Genomic DNA, 19,942 nt, shown 5'->3' with positions numbered 1-19,942 from the left:
ACACTTCAAACCACATTTAACAGCTAGATAATAAATTCACCTCCCACCAATTTCTCATTTTTCTTAATTTTTCATGGTTTTGTAATTTTCAGATGGAACTCATGTTACTCGCGCGTCAGCTATCCGCAAGGTTGTAAACCAAAAATGCGTGGGAACTAAGAATTGACCAATTCCATGTATTTGGAAAAAGAATCATTCCTTTCCTTCTAACCAGTCGCAAAGTGTAATTAAATTAAAGAATTATGTAACACAAAGCATATTGTTAGCTTAATTTGTGTAATATTCTCACAAGTAATATGTCAACAACCATAAACACAAACACACTAAGTATATCTAAAGTTACAACTTTATGGCTTCAATGCTACACAACACTCGCTGCTATGGTTGTTTAGCCGTTAAATATAATTTTCACAACTATATCACTCAGTGTTACGCACTATTGAAGAAAAAAATATATCTTCATTGGCTATATAGCTTGAAAAATAGTATGTTGAATATGTGAAATCTCTTAAGCTTATTAACTCAAATTAAGATTTTGTGTTTGTGAAAAGGTCGAAGCTAAAATGTAAGAATATACACCTTATAAGTTACATCGGTTGCTCGAATTAGTCTAGCAACCATTTTGTATTCGAGTTCGAATTCCCTCCTCCAATACGAATTTACAGTTTATTCCATTTCCACCTTGTTTTTGTTTCTTAACTAATTCGTGTAGGTTAATAGAGTGTGGAAGCTCCCAGAGAAGATAGGTAGTGATTCTCAGTACCCCCCCACACATGTCAAGTATTCTAAATAATGACAAATATTTCTCGCATAGAATACCACCCAGGCCAAATATAATAAAGTAAAAGATAATGCCAGCCAGACGATTAATTTAATTATATTTTATAAATCATATAATAACATGGAATTTTTTTTAAACAATCGATGTTACTTAGAATAAAGGAGTGAACTAAGTCTCATAATAAACGAGTTATAATAATGTGATTCAAATTCGTCTTTAGCGAGAATTAAACTTAAGAACTCTCATTTAAAAGTAAAGAAAAATACTACTAAAGCGTAGTACTAAGTAACTTGATATTGTTGATAATTAAATTATTACTAAATATTAATTACATGTTTTTTTTTATTTGTAATACATCGCATAATTTGCAAATACGGCCTAAAAATTTGATCTGCAACCATTCCTCTAATGTGAAACCAAAACTACACGTATGCATTTCTTGCTTCTCTTCCCCGCCCTAACACCTATAAATCTGCCTAACCTCCACTCTCAAGCAATCTCTCTCTCTCTCTCTCTCTCTTTAGAAAACTAAAAAGCCAGAATATAAAACATTCCACCTTTCTGCAAACTTCAGAAAAGAGCTGAGAGATCATCAGCAGCAGCAGAGAATTACTAATTAAAAGAGCATATATAAATGAGACCACCGCCAACAGTGGGGCTGTCAGCGGTGGAAGTAGCTGAGGTTAACCTCATCCACCTTTCTCCGCCACTGCTTTCACCTCCAGCAGGGCCAACGACATGCGACTCCCACGCCTGCCGCTGGTGGCCTTACTCCGGCTCAAAAGAATTCGAGGCCAACGCCGCCATGATAATCATCGTCCTCCTTTGCGCTCTCATTTGCGCGTTGGGTCTTAATGCTGCCATCCGCTGCTTCCTCCGCGGTGGCAGCACCAACCCTTCCGATCGTCAGAACAACAGCGCTCCTCAGAGACAACAGGAGTTGGTTGATGTTCAGCAGAAGAGCAATGTGGCAGCGGCTAAGTGCTTAGAGGCGGCTCCGGCGGTGATTTACACGGCAGAGATGAAGGCGAAGCTGGCAGGAGTGGAGGCGGAGTGCGCCATTTGCTTGTCGGAGTTTGAGGAGGGGGAAGGGATTAGAGTGATAGGCAGGTGTAAACATGGTTTTCATGCTCAGTGTATTCAGGAATGGTTGTCTTCTCACTCCTCTTGTCCCACGTGCCGACGCACGTGCCTTCCTCAGTCTCCGTCTCAGTCACCACCACCTCCGCAACCCGCCAGGGATCACAGTTCCGAACAAAATCCTATGCCGGAAAGCGGCCCGTAGCGGCTTTGTTCTTACTGAGTTTGGCCAATGTACACATGTATGTAAAATGCAACTAGTTCAAGAGTTGAAGTTTTTATCCAGTTTTTTTAAAATGGTGCCGTAGACTTAATTTATTCTGGTATTAGGCAAAAGTTACCAAGCCTGATTCCATAGTTACCATCTTAGCTAGATCGGAAATCACTCTTGTTTCTACCTTCTGCACGCTGCTAATTACTTTTTATCGTTTGATTCTCTTGTGATAGGCGAGGCGACAATCCAAACCCAAAAACAAAAAAAGAGATATGCATAAGGAAGAAATGAGAATGCGAAAATCAATTCCTATGAAACAGCCAGCAAATAAAGTAATACATCAATTAAAACCAGCATATATGGAAACCCTTGCGTTTTTACTACCCTTTGGCCTGCATCTGTAGAAATAACCATCCAAATTTTTACGGCTTTACCGAAAATGCCTCTGGCCTTTAGTACACTGGCCGACTGCTGAGTGCTGATGCAAAATATGAGAAGTCCGGAGTATGTGACTGTATAACTTATCAGATCGATTGATAACGTTTCTCCTTCCAGCCGTTTCTAACCGAAAAAGTCGCTTTTCGGGGAACGCACTTCGATTCCGAGGAAGGTCCCAGGCCCCCCTCCTCCGTCGATAGAGGGGGAAAATGTACACACACAAACGGACTTGCAACGTCGTTTCTGAAATCCGAACTTTGGGACCGCCTTGGTAAGCACAATACAAGTGCTAGGGGAGGCAGGCCACGGTGGTTATGCCATGACAATGCAAATGTTAGGGGAGAACAAAACGCAATTTATGCAGCCAACTCTTGCAGTTTTGTTGCCCCTCCCCCAGCAACTTCCTCATTTCCCAACAACAAAAGGAAGATAATAATGTAAATTAATAATCCAAAACAACATCATTAATTATTTAATTAGTATCTAATATTCCATTTCAACAAACTTTAAAACCACATAAACAATGTGTACAAAAAACAGCACAACTGCATATACTGATCCGACTTAAGAACTATCGTTCTTACTATATCATATGTGACGCAATCTAAAAGCGATGACAAAAGAGATGACGGACCCCAAGCTCACACAATAAACGCTATCTGACAATCCGAAACCACACAAACCCAAGTGGGGAAGAAGACGATATGATCACATGTCTAGAAGCACTTCCTGTGGACGATGGACGGGCCTGATTCGTCATACTCAGACTTAGAAATCCACATCTGCATTTAAGAAAAACGAGACACCGAGATCATAATCACAGAACCGTACTTCCTAAACAAATAAATTGTACTCGAAGAACGACTTTCAGTAGTGAACATATATTATATATATACAATCATAAAGTACTAAACTTTTGTATCGGTTTTAGAAATCTGCAACTTATATGCTGATACCATACTTATAAAATCACAACCGATTTTTAATTCTCTCACTTACAAGTTTGCTCCTCAAGAATATCACGAGGTGATTTCACCGTTTTAAGTTATTTGAGCATAAACTCTCTTGAGATTTTCCATAGTAAATAAGAATTCAATAATCAATACGCATATCTCTTCTATGATCAGTAATACGAAGTGAAATCAAATATAAGCTATCAGCGTAGGACAAGCAGTATAACCCATACCTGCTGGAATGTGCTCAGTGAAGCTAATATGGATCCTCCAATCCAAACACTATACTTTCTCTCTGGAGGTGCTACCACCTTAATTTTCACGCTGCTTGGTGCGAGGGCTGTGATCTCCTTGCTCATTCGATCAGCAATTCCCGGGAACATAGTGGACCCTCCGCTGAGGACAATGTTGCCATACAAGTCTTTTCTAATGTCAACATCGCACTTCATAATAGAGTTATAGGTGGTCTCGTGAATTCCAGGCGATTCCATTCCAATGAATGATGGTTGAAATAGGACCTCAGGGCAACGGAAACGCTCTGCTCCAATGGTAATCACCTGACCATCAGGTAGTTCGTAGCTCTTCTCAATTGATGAGCTGCTTTTAGCAGTTTCAAGTTCCTGTTCATAATCAAGTGCCACATAGGCAAGCTTCTCCTTGATGTCGCGTACAATTTCCCGTTCAGCAGTTGTAGTAAAAGTATACCCTCTCTCAGTCAGGATCTTCATCAAGGAATCTGTTAAATCTCGTCCAGCAAGGTCAAGCCGGAGGATGGCATGTGGAAGTGCATAACCCTCATAGATGGGAACTGTGTGACTGACTCCGTCACCAGAGTCCAGCACAATACCTGGAAAATGTTTTGTTGTTAAAAAGGTAATGAGCTTTCAAGATTGTAAACTTTGCTTCCAAATTTATTTGTTGTTTGTTTGCACATGGAAAATAATTATAACAAAATAAATAGATAAATCACTCTCGGTTTTTCATATTGGTACAAACCTGTAGTACGCCCACTAGCATAGAGGGAAAGAACTGCTTGGATGGCAACATACATAGCAGGGACATTGAAGGTCTCAAACATGATCTGAGTCATCTTTTCCCTGTTGGCCTTAGGATTCAGGGGTGCTTCAGTAAGCAGCACAGGATGTTCCTCAGGAGAGACACGAAGCTCATTGTAGAAAGTATGATGCCAGATCTTTTCCATGTCATCCCAGTTGCTAACAATTCCGTGTTCAATAGGGTATTTTAATGAGAGAATACCTCTTTTCGACTGGGCCTCATCCCCGACATAGGCATCTTTCTGTCCCATCCCCACCATAACACCTGTGTGTCTAGGACGACCAACAATACTGGGGAAAACAGCCCTTGGAGCATCATCTCCGGCAAATCCAGCCTGTTGAAGGAAGTCACGACGATCATTGTATACCAAGGGAAAGCATGTATGTTAAGATGGGTTCTCACACATTACCAGGCAAAATGAAACAAAGCCCTTACCTTAACCATTCCAGTACCATTATCACAGACGAGAGGCTGAATGTCCTCGGTATCTGCCATTCTTTATGGTGACGCTGCAGAGGAATCAGGGAAATCCGTTAGTAACCTAAGAAGCATACTAAAATGCATACAATTATGGTAACTTCTTCATGCTTGGTTTTTACATCAGAAAACTCTGTTTTGGTCTTGTAAGTTGGATTGTGTACCTTATAACCTAACTAACAATCATGGATTAATGGGAGATTGCCACAAGTTGAACAAAATAAAGGTCATATCAGTGAGCCATTACAATCCTGGATTAAGTACTAAACATTGGGCAACCGGTAATTGAAGACACGCGTGAAAAGTGAAAATCCACCGCTTATAAAACAGTAATGCTCTATTTCACCAGAAGATCAACAAAACAGGCAAAAAGCAATAAAGCATAATTTCTAATTCTTTCCAGGAATTACATCCAAAACCGAAGGCTACCTAACTACTTTGTAAAGGGTTTGTCAGGCACCGATCACATACAGAAATAACACGGCTGATTCTTATTCCCACACCACAGATGAATCAATTACACGCACTTCAAACTGATATCAAGCATTTCAGGTTTTTCCTTTCAAGCGCGTGCGCGCACACACACACACACACTATGTTTGTCACCAATTGATAACAAGTAAGGGGTTTTGGATCAGATTAAACCAAAATATGAGATTTGTCATGCTTAATGCTAGTGATGGGTTGATGCCATCAAAATTTAGATGCCAATCAGATTAAATCACTACAAAATCTGTCAGAATTTGCCACTCACAGTCTCAGTCAGTCACTGACTAATTAACATGAACAGCAACAATCACTCAACAAATTCATAAAACACCAGAAAAATCCACAGTGAACTTGTGAGATGATAGATCAATCAACAAACACAAGATTAAACAAATTAAGTTCACAACAGAAAAATCGGAAGCAGGAACAAAAAGAAAACACTTCAACTTACAAAAACTTGGAAACCGATTCACAAGAGGGGGAAATAGCAGATATACTGAAGAGAAACGGGAAAAAAAGGTTTCTTGGTAGCAGGAGGGAGACAAAGAGCTTAAGAAGCACGCATACCTTCGGGGAGTCGAGGAGGATTTGAGCTGACAGCAAAAAGGAGTGGGTGGGCGGCCGGCCAGACGAAATGATGGAAAACCAAATGAAGGTCGGTTTGATTCTGCTTTACGATTAGACAATTGAAGGAATTTCTGCCAACCTCTTTGGAAAGTCTGGACTGTCGAACTTTCCAGAATGTATTTTGCTTATTTTTTCAAGAAAATGGTAGTAATAATCTCTTAACTTAATTCAAATAGAGTAATAATTTTTTAATTAAAAATTCATTATTATTGGTCTCTCAACTCATCAAAACGTGCAATTATAGTCCCTCAACTAAAAAATCTATTAATATTGGTCCCTCAACTTTAATCCAACTGGAGAAATCGTCCCTCAACTTTAGCTCAATTAGAGCAATGATCTCTCAACTTTAACCCAATTGTAGTAATGGTCCTTCCAACATAACTTATTTTGACAAAATTCTAACGAAGTTAACGAAAATGACCATAGCTATACGTTTTGATGAGTTGAGGGACCACAATTGTAGCAATAATCCTTCCAACATAACTCATTTTGATTTTTTTTTTTGACGAAGTTAACAAAAATGACCATAGTTACATATTTTGATGAGTTAAGAGGCCAATAGTCATGAATTTTTAGTTGATAGGACATTACTTAAATTTAATTAAAGTTGAGGATCGTTGTTATAATTTACTCTATTTTTACCTGTACTTGTTAAATTATCACTTTAAAAAAAAAAAAAAATTAAATTGGTACCGGCAAAACGTAGCCATAAAAAATAATATTCTAATTTCCACGTAGGAACTCATCTACGTCAGTACATTTAACGGAGGTAACAGAATCTAGCCAAAGTGAAGCAACCGGGACTGTTTACACTGTCTTCTAAGCGCCACATAGGAACACATTTAGCTCAGTACATTTGACGGAGTTAGCGGAATCTTATCACAGTACATTAAATATCGAGTTTTAGATACAAGGCGGCCAATATATTTTTTGCAGATATTTATATAAATTAGAAATTAGGAAGAAAAAAAAATTAAAGAATAGGAAAAAGGAAAGAAAAGGAGGACAGCTGGAATTTTGACTAATTTCTCGGATTATGGTAAAGGGCAGGATGACATCAATGAAAATTTGGAAACCGAAACAGAAAAAGCTAACATTATTGGCACCGAAATTCAGAAAATACGGAAAACAATAAGGGCATAATGATGTCTGCCAAATTTACTAAAGTTAAAAAAATTGATAATGTTAGGAAAATTATTGGTTTAATTTATATTTTATAAATTATATAACGTGATTATTAGTATTATTTTAAAGAAAATGTTACTCAGAAGTTTCAAGGTCAAAATGGGCAAAGTAAGGAATAAGAGTGAGAATCAATCGGAAGAGGATGAACTACTCCCGTAATCAAATCGAATTCTTGTTTTTCAGGTATTGGATCATGATCCTGATGCTGTTAGATTGCACCATAAAAGTAAGGTTTAATTATTGCCATATTGGGAAACTGATTATGTTTTCAACTAGCTAAATATTATGAAAACTAATAATAAGGGCTTGCAAACTTTGAATGTTAATAACAAACCATATACTAACTTTATTTAATAGTTAGGACAAAACCCGATATTAAATCAATCCAATTAAAATGGCCCAAACAATCAGTTTCCATTTTTTCTGATAGCAACTCACACACACGCACGCAGAGTTAGAGAGAGCATAGAGCCGCCAAACCCTAAGGTCGCAATTCGCATATGAGGAGTTGCAGCATATTATGTGTGTGTTGAATACCAACATGGATGGAAAGCAGAAGATCATGTTTCGCCATTACCTCCATCAAGGGTATATGTAGCCGTTTCGCCGACATCGTCTATAAGAAGGCCGATGTCAACATGAACAAAAGGGTTGGTGAGCTATCTACTACCGAGCTCGACAATCTAATGACTATTATGGCCAACACCCCCCCTAGTTGAAGATCCCTGACTAGTTCTTCAACAGAAAGGACTACAAGGATGGTAAATATTCCTAGGTGGTCTACAAGGATGGATATTATGGTGTTTCGGTGTTCATCATTTCCAACTTACTCTCTTCATTCCCATTCTTGGTTGCAATTACTCTTATTATCTAGGGAAATTTGGACTGGATAATAGAGAGCCTCATGATGGTTGTAGCTTTTCTAGTTCCCAATTTCCTAATGGGTATTATAACATTTGAGCATCCTGATGATGACCTCGGGTTTCTTCCGCTTGCTACCAGATCTTCCCAAGCCGTTTGGGATACCAATAGACCACTCTAAATGGTGGGACTTGGCTGCTATTCCCATATGGTCTTCGACACTACTGGGGCCTTTGTGTGCGTGGACAGAGATTTGTGGCTTTTGAAGAAGTGACATTGCGGAGAGGAGAAAGAAGGGAATGACACACATTAAGTTTCATAAATAGTGTAGTAAGTTTCATAAACAGTGTCGTAAGTTTCATAAACAGTGTAATAAGTTTCATAAACAGTGTAATACTGTTAAGTTTCATAAACAATATAGAAAGTTTCATAAACAGTTTGTGTGATGACCTGTGGATCTGAGCGTCAGATCTTTTTTTTAATATTAAAATTATGTCTTTTTCATTTAAGTTCTTTTGTCATTTTTATTAAAATTTAAGGGGTTTTCATTAAAATTTAAATCTTTTTAATTAAATAAAGTTATAGTATGGTTTTTTATTCAAATAAACTTAACCCAAGCCCTTTTCATGAAAGTTCCCCTAAATATTAGATGGGTTGTCAAGCATGAACTTAGAGGAATCTGTCACAAATTGATGAGTCAATTTCATATTATATATTTTACCCTATTTTTAGTATAATTTGATATTTATTTTGGTAGAATTTTAATATTTTGCTTTATATTTTCAACAGAGGACATTCAACTTCTTGCGGAGCGAAATGTGATTAAACAGACTGATTTTGGTGTAATTCAAGTTGGAGGACGTTTGTGTCAAAATTTTAGCAATTTCTACCAAGCGGTTATTTTCTGGCGATTAAATAAAGAAATAGTGTGCATTGTTGGAAAGTAACGTTTTTGGGCTTAATTGCAATTTTTGGAGCCCAAGATGACCTCTGATGGGTTCGTGGCATTTTGAAGAAGTGTTCAGAATATTCCAAACCTTAAATCCAGCTAATTTGGGCCGATTTTGGAGCATATATGATTATATGGGTCCAAAACGTGGCTGTGCAGATTTTGGGCTGCTTGTCCTAGTCAATTTAGGATTATGTTTCCTAATTTTTTTGGGTTTATAGTTTTTAGAAGACCTTTTCTAGGAAGGATTGAATTTTCAATGTAGTATAAATAAGCCTTTTTGGCTGACCCTAGTTCTTCTTCTTTTACGCAATATTGGAGAGAAGAATTTGGCAAAAACTTATAGATTTTCAGACTTTATTCTACAATTCACTCTTTTTCTAGTTTAATAAAACTCTTTTGATTTTAATTATGAATATGCGTAACTAACTTTCTTTTGCTAGGGAAAGGCCATGAGCCTTAACATGAATATGTAATTTTTATTCAATTGCTTATGATATTATGCATGCATAGTTTGAATTATTAACCACTGCGTTTAAACTGTCTTTATGTCTTAATGCTTAGCTACCATTAGAATGTTTAGATAAGTAATCAGATGCAATTTCTGTTGGAATGTCACCCTGAAATTGAATAATGCTTCTTGTGGTTAATGATTGTAAGTTCACTTAGGGCGAATGCCACGTCTTAAGGGTTGCATGTTTTTTCAAAGGGTCTTCACAACGTGTAATGAGTCATGCATGTCTATATTTGATCTGAATGCCACAGACGGATTGCATGTTTGATATACGTTCTAACTTGAATACCACAAGTAGAATATGCATTAGGAAAAACTAACTTTCAAAATTGCATGAGTAATTCATAAGTAATTAGTAAATCTACATATGATTGTTAAGGAGACGGCGGAACCATAGTGCTTGTCAAAATTTATTTCTCAAAACCTTTTCTTTTTTTATCTGATTTCTTCTTAATTGTTTACTAGTTGGTTTTCTTAAATTACTTTTATTAAATTCGTTTTTATTATATTTAAATTCAAAAACAACCCTTTCCAGTATTTGCTTTCACATAATTAACTAAGATTTTGGTTTTGCATAAATTGTTTTAAATAATCCTAGTGGGAACGACCTTGCATGAGCATTTTTACTAGAACTATCTTGTTCTCTTGCAAGTATTTTACGTGATTTTAACCCTCTTTGCGTAGGTACTAAAAATCTTATCACAAATTATAAAAGAAAAGTCCATTAAAATTTGAAGCAAGTCAAAATTTAGCACTCTTTATTACTTGTCAATGGTACTGGTTCAGCTGATATACGGAGGATCGAGTGTCCTCATGAAATTATCCCTTGAGGAGGGACTCAATCAGATTGTCGTCGTCGTTTACAGGCATGTCCTTGCCATGGTTCTGGTATGACCATTTGCTTATGCCTCTGAAAGGTAAGCATTCTAGCCGTTTTTCAGACTTTCTTCCTGTACAAGAAACAGCGAAAACTAATTCAGAATTCATGTGGCTGAGCAGGAAGCGAGGCCTTGGCTCTCATTTCCGGTAGCTGCAAAGATTTTCGCGCTTGCATCACTCGGGACTACCATCCAATCATCATCTTAATGTGTACAATGCTGGATTAGCATACACTTTGCAACAGTTGGATGTGCCTTGAGTAATGTTATTCCCGCTTTTGTTTAAAGTGAGAATTGTGAGGACAATATTGAGCTATCCATTTCATTGGCACAATATTGAAGTTTTTGCATCGCGTGTCAGTGTATCACGTCACGAGTGAGATATTAAGGTATATCTCCAATCTGTGGTCATGTCTCCTGGTTACATGACATCTCCAATTCGGGGGTATATTACATGTTAGAATCTCCTCGACTGTAACCCCCGTTACATGTTAGAATCTCCTCAAAATCTGGTGAAAACCCACTTCGCTAAAAGTAATTTCCACTAATTAATTAAAATAAGGTGTGTCATGTAAGTGATTAGAAGATTAGAAGCACTCGAGGTCAAGCTAAGGTGGTCGGTACTCTTTTCTGCATTGGTGGTTCTCTTATTTTCACCTTCTGGAAAGGAGGATACCTACTTAAAGCTTTTATTGAGAATCCACTGATAAATGTTTCTAACGGCGAGGGGACTGGCCGTGGAATGAGGCATGTTAGGCAAAACTGGTTAAAGGGTTCTGCTCTTATTCTAACGAGTCACATTGCGTGGAGTGCATGGCTAATCCTTCAGGTGATTATTACTCGATTCAAGATGGCGGTTATACAATAATAGTGTCAATTATTTGTCCAACTTTGGATTGCTTTACAGGCTGTGGTCTCCAAAGTCTACCCTGCTCCATTGTCACTGACCACCATGATATGCTTTTTCGCGTAGTTGCAATCTTCTTTACTCGCCCTGTTTTTCACAAGAGATCCCAACTCATGGAGGCTGCAGTGGAACCTGCAGCTCATTACCATCATCTACTGTGTGAGTGCTTTATTTCATATATCTTTATCCCTCATATTTGCCTACACTGCATGTTTTACTGATAGTTCCTTAGTTTAAGTTTTGTATTTCCCTTCTTGGTATAAGAAATATTTGAATCTGCAACAAATTCAGGTCTTCATCCGATCCTTTTGCAACAGGGTGTTGTGATCTCGGCATTAGCTACTACCTGCAAGCATGATGCATCAGTCGCAAGGGACCAGTTTTTGCAGCCATGTTTAGTCCACTTCAAGTCACCACAGTGGCAATGTTTTCGGCAATTGCTTTTGCAGAGCGACTTCACTTTGGCAGGTAAACTGAAGAGCACAAACACTCTTTTTCCCTTTCCATCTTACTGTTTTCACATTTTCCTTCGTCGATGCTACCAAAGTAGTTCATCCTCAAAAATCTAAAGTAGATTCTGTGTGCAGCTTGATTGGAGCACTTCTCATTATTGTGGGACTTTACTGTGTGCTGTGGGGAAAGAGGAAAGACGGTCTTGTTGCTGAACACGCAGAGATTGAAAAACTGATGCTCGAAGATATTAAGGTGCTGAAGACCATGACTGATATTTCAGTAGTCAATCCTGTCACTAGAGAAAGGACATGATCTTGGAGAAGAGTTTTTTTCTTCCGGTCGGATCAGAAAGAACAGCTGATGTAAGAAAAATTGTGTTTCATCATGAGATATAACATCACTCATAGAACATTCATTCTTATTCATACAATCTAGTCCTTTACACATTACAGTAGTCGCTCGTGGCCTAGGTATTAAACGATTTCCATCGATGGTTTGAGTTCCAACAATCGATATGAACTTATTCAATCGTCATTTGAATACTGACCTGGAATTATTTTGATCATCGGGTGGATTCCATGAGCAGCACAGAAATCTACCACCTTCTTTGCGCATCCTTCGCTCAGCGTATTGCACTGCCGGAATGGTTTTCATACCTTCCAAAAAGGTCGATGCTTGGTTATAGTTTTAGCATCCCATTTGATTTCATAGCCAATTTTTATACGAGTCTTGAATCAGTGAACACCATCGATCTATGAGCTAGAACTGATATCTTTACAATCAAGCACAGTATATTTTTATTTTTTTTATTTTTTAATACCAACGATATTCCACTTAAATAAAAGTAATCTAAATTGCAAGGACTCAAAATACTCAAAGGAGCACGTAGCACGTAGTAGTACGTCGGCTCAGATTCTCAGTGGAACCTACAGATATGCGCACTTAACAAAGTGAAAATTTATTAATATTTCTTAATTGTAGAACCCGTTTGGTATTCAACCCAAACTCAAGTTTTTAAATTCAAAAACATATTTTAGTGTCAAGTTAAAAATTCTTGTTTGGTCGATTCATTCTCACAAACACCATTCAAAACTAACTCAAAATCATCTCCTACCCCTAGAAAACAGAAAAAGTGAGAATTTAGAATTTTGATTTAGGAGAACTGGCTCTTTTGGTTTTATATACGGTGGAACCTCAACTTTTCATGTTACCAGAATAGGTTGGCTCACATGTGAAACCCAAAGGCCACACGTGCTCCACTTCACCCTATTCGTGTGATCCACGTATTTGGCTTGAAAATTCATCACGTGAGGGGGCGCGTGAGAATGTAAAGGTAAAAGAGTTCTACATTGGTGAAAGGAGAAACCTTATAAAGGCATATAAGAGATTTGGCTACTTTTTATATTGTCAATTAATTTACAGTAGAATCTCAACTTTCTTTGTGCTTGTATCTTCCCACTGTCCTCCCTCTCTCTTAATTTCTTGCTCATCTTTTATTCCCTGTCCTCACACTCTCTCTCATTCCAATTCTCCACTAACAAAAGTTAAAATGCCCCAAAAGTTTATCATTATATTTCCACCATCCAAGGAAGATGTCATGGTTCTTTGCTACATTGATTGTAGCTTCCACTAGCTAATGCATGAACTCAAAAGAAGTTTGCTACATTGATTGTAGCTTCCACTAGCTAATGCATGAACTCAAAAGAAGTGGCTGAGGTTGATCCTTCACAGTTATAAAAACCATATTAAAACTCGAAGCATAAAATCCGCATTTCAAATTAGTACAAGAAAAGTTTGATATCCATGGAAGGATGCACTCATTACTTGGCAATGGTACTGGTTCAGCTGATCTACGCCGGATCATACATCCTCATAAAATTATCCCTCCAGGATGGACTCAATCAGATTGTCTTCGTCGTTTACAGGCATGTTCTTGGCATGGTTTTGATAGGACCATTTGCTTATGTGCTTGAAAGGTAAGCATTCTTGCCGCTTTCAAATTTTCTTCTTGTACAAGAAACAGTGAAAACTAATTTGGTAGTGGATGTGCTGAGCAGGAAGCAGAGGCCTTCACTCTCATTTTCGGTAGCTGCAAATATTTTCCTGCTCGCCTTGTTAGGGCCTACCATCTTTATGAATGTATACTGTGCTGGTTTAGAATACACTACTGCAACGGTTGGAACTGCCTTGGGTAATGTTATCCCCGCTTTGACGTTTCTGATGGCAGTTCTTCTCAGGTATATTCTATGCTTTTCCTTTGATTTCTTCTAAGGTTTCATGTCCTGTAATTTGGTTACTTTTATTCAGGATGGAGAAATTGAAGATTAGAAGCGCTCGAGGCCAAGCGAAGGTGGCTGGTACACTTTTCTGCATTTGCGGTTCTCTTATTTTCACGTTCTGGAAAGGAGGACACCTGTTGAAAGGTGTCGAAAAGCCACTGATAAATGTTTATGACGCCGAGAAGTATATTGGCAAGACCAAGCGTGTTCATGAAAACTGGATCAAGGGTTCTGCTCTTATTCTGATTAGCCACAGTGCGTGGAGTGCGTGGCTAATCCTCCAGGTGATTAGAAACTTGTTTCAAGATGGCTCCGTTTATACAAATACTAGCCTCGTATCACAACCTATTTTTTGGATATTTTAGTTTAATTTGAAAAAGAATACTTAATGTACAGTTTATGATTTTAAATTCAAAACAAAAAAAATAGATAACGTCGAAATTTAGTTTTTTTCATCAACTTTAGCTTTTCTTGCTCCACAGGGTGTGGTGTCCAAAGTCTACCCTGCTCCATTGTCACTAACCACCATAATGTGCTTTTTCGCAACGCTGCAATCTTCTTTCCTTGCCCTATTTTTGGCTAGAAACCCAAGTTCGTGGAGACTGGAGTGGAACGTGCAGCTTTTGACCATCGTCTACTTCGTAAGCGTTTTCTTCTATATATCTTAATTCTCCATTAAGATATGTTCAACAACATAAAATGCGAAAATAACATGATGCTGTATTGCTGTTGTGAGATTAATTTTCACTGTCTTAAAACATAACTCATTATTATAACTTTGTTCTTTTATGTTGTTGGGTTAAGATATATTTGAATCTGTAAAAACAATTTCTAGTCTTCATCTGATCCTTTTGCAATAGGGAGTTCTGAACACAGCATTAGTCTATTACCTGCAAGCATGGTGCATCAGTCACAAGGGACCAGTTTTTGCAGCTATGTTCACTCCACTTCCAGTCGTCATAGTGGCAGTGTTTTCGGCAATTGCCTTCGCAGAGCGGCTTCACCTTGGCAGGTAAACCGAATAACACAAACACTTTCTCCCCTTACCATCTTACTGCTTTCACATATGGGAAATCTTCGTCGGTGCTAGCAGATTAGTTCATCCTAAAATATCCAAACTTTTTTTGTGGACAGCTTGATTGGAGCACTTATCATTATTGTGGGACTTTACTGTGTGCTGTGGGGAAAGAGGAAAGACGGTCTTTTTGCCGAACACACAGAGATTGAAAAAGTGACGGTCGACGATAATAAAGTGGTTGAGATTTACATGAATGAAATTTCAGTAGTCAATCCTGTTACTAAAGGAGAAACATGATCATGGAGACATGCTTGGTTTTTTTTTTTTTTTCGCGGTCAGATCTTAAAGAACCTTTGATGTAAGAAAAGTTGTGTTATATCATTATGCAGAAGTTCAGAGAAAACTAATCTAAATTGCAAGGACTTAGAATACTCAAAAGAACACATCCGCTTGGATACTCATTGGAGCACATCCTCTATAGCTAATGTTGTTACCTCCACTTAACAAAAAGTAAAGTCTTATTTAACTAAATAAAACATTTTTTTTGTTTTGTTTCAGTTCCTTGTTTAAAGTGTTAATCGTGATGACTATTATTCATTTCATTGGTACAATAAAAATGTTTCTTATCACTGTGACGCTTAATGAGAGAGATACTAACAATAGTATATCTTTAATTTGTCAATGTGTCTCGCAATTACATGTTAGCTAGAATCTCCTCAAATAGAGGAGACCACTGAAATTATTTTCCACTAATGAATTTAAAATTCCCCAAATAGGAAGATGTCATGGTTCTTTAGTATATTGGTAAACTAGTGTGAATTCCACTAGCTAAACTATAAGATGTGTTGTCATGCGTGAACTCAGAAGAAGTGACTGGGATTGATACTTCACAGTTACAAAAACCCCATTAAAACTTGAAGCACAAGAGAGTTTGATATCCATGGACGGAGGCACTGGTATTAGTTGGCAATGGTACTCGTTCTGCTGGTATACGACGGATCAAAATGTCCTCATAGAGTTGTCCTTCATGAAGGATTAAGGCTCCATTTGGGATTTGCTTTTTTTATTTTTTTCTCTAAAAACTGCTTCGCTTTAAAGGACTTTTACACAGGACTCACATTTATTTTTCTTACTAAAGGGCTCATTTTTCTTGTTGGTATGCTACTAGCGATCATGCTTGGGCACCCTTTTCTCTGGTGTACTTCTATCTGAAAATAATGATGAATATGAAGAGAGGTGACAACATTCAAATCGAAAGCAATGATTCTGATGTGTTGTCCCACTCAAAAACACTCAAGTTAATGAAATAATTTGGGGAAGAAGCAAAAAAAGAAGTCAACAATTCGATACACAAATTAAGAAAGAAGATAAGGAAAAAGGAGCTGCTACAAAGAAGGGAAAAGTGGGAGGTGCTGTTAAGTTGTCACAACAGATTGACCGAATGATTGATGTAGTGGACACTAAATATTTTAAGAATACATTTTACCATTATAGTTGTCTATGGTTGTTTTTATTTAATATAAAAAATGACAATGAAAACTACATATGTTAAGATAATATGAAGGAAAAAGATTAGATACTTTTGACGTCATGCCTATTTTTGTCATTATACAAAAGGTTTTTTTTAGTCAAAATAGTTTCTGAGATTTGCATAACACATCATTTTGGCCTCCGAGATTGAAAATCAATAGAAATGGTCCCTGAGATTGTCTACCATCCATTATTTTGGTCTATCCGTTAAAAACTCCATTAAGTGTCCTGGAGCTCTTGGCCGAAAGTTTGGGCAATTTTCAAAGTTTCGTAACTCAATCATTTCTTAACCAAATTTGACACATCCCGACCCAGAAAGTCCACTTGGACCCTGAATCGAGCTGTGCTGGCCGACACCTGGAAGGTGACGAAGCCATAAAATGTGATGGTGTATAAAAAGTTAATAAATTTGAATCTAAAAGTGTCTAAGTACCAGAGTGCGCTACGAGTGGGAGCGAACCCATTTCACACGCGATGTTAGAGCATAAGTAATGTACAGTAGTGTGGGTAAGAATCATACCCTTATAAGTAGCCACCAATACTAAGATTAGCTATATATCCTCGTCGATACGAACTCAATAGTTAAAATCTGAAGGGGTACAAAACAGAAAGTGTGAGTAAACAGTAAAACCAAGCTTCCCAAAACTATTACCTTTCAAACAGTAATAACCCCTCACTATAATTCCCTTATCGTTTTCTATAGGACAGTACAACGTATATACATATATCCAAAACATACTCAGGAATGACCAAAACCACGGCTTGCCATCAACTCCACCATGCATTAATAAGTAGGCCAAATGAACTTAATCAATACAAAATGATATGTCAGTCAGAGTCATCTAAAATGACATATACAACTTATCCATATCTTATCAATCATGGCTATCATATGAGTTGGAGTCACCTATAGTGACCTGTATGACTTATCCATATCTCATCAATCCTGGCTAGCATATAAGTCGGAGTCACCTATAGTGACATGTACGACTTATCCATATCTCATTAATCATGGCTAGCATATAAGTCGGAATCACCTATAGTGACTTGTACGACTTATCCATATGTCATCAATCTGGCTAGCATATAAGTCGGAGTCACCTATAGTGACCTGTACGACTTATTCATATCTCATCAATCCTGGCTAGCATATAAGTCAAAGTCACCTATAGTGACATGTACGACTTATCCATATCTCATCAATCCTGGTTAGCATATAAGTCGGAGTCACCTATAGTGACCTGTACGACTTATCCATATCTCATCAATCATGGCTAGCAAATAGCTTAATAAGTATACCTGCACACGAGTCGGAACCACCTAAAGTGGTCTGTACGACATGACTGGGTGTAAATAAATACGCTCAAGTGCTACGGTCACGTGAAGACTGTGCGAATAATCGCGGGTCACCTACGAGTCGGAACCACCTAAGGTGGTCTGTACGACAGGACTGTGCACCTACCTTGGATCCAAGGTAAGCGTAAGGTACGGGAGGTGAACATCACGTGAAGAACTGTGCCCTGGCCACATGCGGGAGCACTAACACCGGGGTGCAGGTTTATGAGCTCTCAATGCATCTCAATATAACATGTGCAACTCATAGCAACCAGTACGACAGTATCGAAGTTGCCTAACACATAACTGTAGTCATGCTATAACTCAATCGATTCAACTAATACCATAAACTCACCTGAACTTACCTGGGTGTCTTGAGTTCACCTTTGCACTTGAAAGCATTCCCAATAATTATATGCAAGTAATATACATATGGATATACCATGATGAAATCTAATACTCAACCATGACGTAGCATTTTCAATTATAAACAATACGGTGAGAAGTGTACAATCAATAACGCCCTACTCCCAAACTACTTATTTTCAGGGATAATTATCCATGACAACCCAATTAATACTAATTTAACTAACTAATTCATAAAACTAAAACTTGCCTTTACCAATTTCCTTTGCATTACTCAATTTCTCAAGCAAGGCTTTTGTCTCAAATATTTTATGGCTGCATCTAACGTCTCGTTAGACTGCCTACGTACCCTAAACAGGGATCAAACCATTCGTAGTTCATATAGGTACTTCAAGCATTCACAATAATTATATGAAGGTAATATACCTAATCAATTTAAAAGTGTCGATAGAACTCTCAACAATATGTACGATAAAAAGGAAAAGATCCACTCACCTAGAGTCCACACTATGATTCTCTAACGCACACATCGATGCGTCCTGAATAATTGGGCCCTGTGACCAATTATCAAATCACATCTCAGAATTCTTATCCATAGAATACGTAATTCACATAAAATACAACCTCAAGAGCATTCTAAAATAGTTGAGATCCATTGACCACATGTCAACAGTCGATCAAAGATCGACGGTAGGGTCTACAACCCTGTATAACTCAACCCGGAAGATCCGCATATCAGATTTCCAATCCGTAACTCCCAACGATCCACAATATGTTTCTAGAACAACATATTAAAATTTCATTACGATCCAACGGTTGGATCTCCACCATTTGCCCAAAACCAAGTGGACGTGAACATTTATTTTTCTAACTTACAAATTCAATTCGGAAAGATCCGTACATCGGATTCCCGATCCATAAATTCCTATGATCTTTAAATATTACGCATTATAATGTATCCAAGTTTGGTGACGATCCAACGGTCGGATCGTCGATTCACATTTTCATCAAGCAACGTATCGTAACGAATTTAGGTTCCAACGATCAACCTATGTCATTCAAATAACAAAACTGAATTCAAAACATTCGACATAGCCTAAAAATAGCATTGGCGGCTCACTGGCCACGCGCCGCCGCGGGTGGCGGTCGGCCGCCCCGACTTGCCGGAAAATCCAACTATTTCCAAAATTCTCAAACTTCACAGAAATGAATATCTCAGTGAGTTGAGCAACTTTCATACCTGCCACGAAGTCCAAAAGTGGACGGAAGATGATCAATTTTTCCCACATAGCCGGCGGGTGCCTAAAACTTCCCGATGTCGATTCGTCGTCTACGGTGGTCCAACGGGGTCAAGGTTGGTTGGGTTTTGCTCCTGGGATGATGGGCTACAAAGCCCAAGTAGTGGCATCGGCCATGGCTTTTCCGATTTGCCGGAAAATCGAAAAGGGTGGCCGGAGCACCATTGATTTTCGTCAACTTTCGTGACCTCAAACCTCCATATCCCATGGTTAATCAAGGTGGTTCTTGGGTGGGTTTTGTAGAGGGGAATGAG

General features: G+C 38.0%; 3 protein-coding genes and 1 pseudogene across 4 annotated transcripts; 3 read left to right on the top strand and 1 right to left on the bottom strand.

The window, feature by feature from the left end:
* Positions 1–1,271: 1,271 nt before the first annotated feature.
* Positions 1,272–2,146, top strand: LOC103950745 (RING-H2 finger protein ATL79-like). The gene has a single exon (XM_009361972.3). The coding sequence runs from the start codon at positions 1,416–1,418 to the stop codon at positions 2,064–2,066; it is 651 nt and encodes a 216-aa protein (XP_009360247.1). The 5' UTR covers positions 1,272–1,415; the 3' UTR covers positions 2,067–2,146.
* Positions 2,147–2,955: 809 nt separating this feature from the next.
* Positions 2,956–6,242, bottom strand: LOC103950746 (actin-7). 2 transcript variants are annotated; one of them, XM_009361975.3, is made up of 5 exons: positions 5,940–6,242; positions 4,958–5,031; positions 4,463–4,856; positions 3,700–4,313; positions 2,956–3,295 (listed from the first exon to the last, which is right to left on the bottom strand). In XM_009361975.3, exons 2-5 carry the CDS (start codon positions 5,015–5,017, stop codon positions 3,230–3,232), a joined length of 1,134 nt encoding a protein of 377 aa, XP_009360250.1. In that variant the 5' UTR covers positions 5,018–5,031; positions 5,940–6,242; the 3' UTR covers positions 2,956–3,229. The 2 variants fall into 2 exon arrangements, with proteins under 2 accessions (XP_009360250.1, XP_009360248.1); XM_009361973.3 differs by having other exon boundaries at positions 6,056–6,241.
* A 1,599-nt stretch (positions 6,243–7,841) lies between these two features.
* LOC103950798 lies at positions 7,842–12,174 on the top strand (annotated as a pseudogene).
* A 1,466-nt stretch (positions 12,175–13,640) lies between these two features.
* LOC103950743 (WAT1-related protein At1g43650-like) lies at positions 13,641–15,947 on the top strand. The gene is made up of 6 exons (XM_009361970.3): positions 13,641–13,838; positions 13,920–14,099; positions 14,170–14,425; positions 14,624–14,782; positions 15,002–15,153; positions 15,276–15,947. The coding sequence occupies exons 1-6, from the start codon at positions 13,666–13,668 to the stop codon at positions 15,454–15,456; spliced, it is 1,101 nt and encodes a 366-aa protein (XP_009360245.2). The 5' UTR covers positions 13,641–13,665; the 3' UTR covers positions 15,457–15,947.
* The last annotated feature ends 3,995 nt before the right edge of the window (positions 15,948–19,942 follow it).

The sequence above is a fragment of a genome, unplaced genomic scaffold, assembly GCF_019419815.1.
Source record: "Pyrus x bretschneideri cultivar Hongxiangsu unplaced genomic scaffold, Pyrus_bretschneideri_v1 Contig3, whole genome shotgun sequence".
NCBI classification, from domain to species: Eukaryota; Viridiplantae; Streptophyta; class Magnoliopsida; order Rosales; family Rosaceae; genus Pyrus; species Pyrus x bretschneideri.
This window is presented reverse-complemented; position numbering and strand designations above follow the sequence as displayed.

Excerpts from the sequence above, each read along its gene's own strand:
- LOC103950745 (XM_009361972.3), top strand. The coding sequence starts at position 1,416 with ATGAGACCACCGCCAACAGTGGGGCTGTCAGCGGTGGAAGTAGCTGAG.
- LOC103950746 (XM_009361975.3), bottom strand. The coding sequence starts at position 5,017 with ATGGCAGATACCGAGGACATTCAGCCTCTCGTCTGTGATAATGGTACT. Across the intron at positions 4,857-4,957 it reads ATGGTACTGGAATGGTTAAG|GCTGGATTTGCCGGAGATGA; the intron begins GTAAGGGCTTTG and ends TTCCTTCAACAG. Across the intron at positions 3,296-3,699 it reads CACTGAGCACATTCCAGCAG|ATGTGGATTTCTAAGTCTGA; the intron begins GTATGGGTTATA and ends TCTTAAATGCAG.
- LOC103950743 (XM_009361970.3), top strand. The coding sequence starts at position 13,666 with ATGGAAGGATGCACTCATTACTTGGCAATGGTACTGGTTCAGCTGATC. Across the intron at positions 14,100-14,169 it reads CTGATGGCAGTTCTTCTCAG|GATGGAGAAATTGAAGATTA; the intron begins GTATATTCTATG and ends ACTTTTATTCAG. Across the intron at positions 15,154-15,275 it reads GAGCGGCTTCACCTTGGCAG|CTTGATTGGAGCACTTATCA; the intron begins GTAAACCGAATA and ends TTTTGTGGACAG.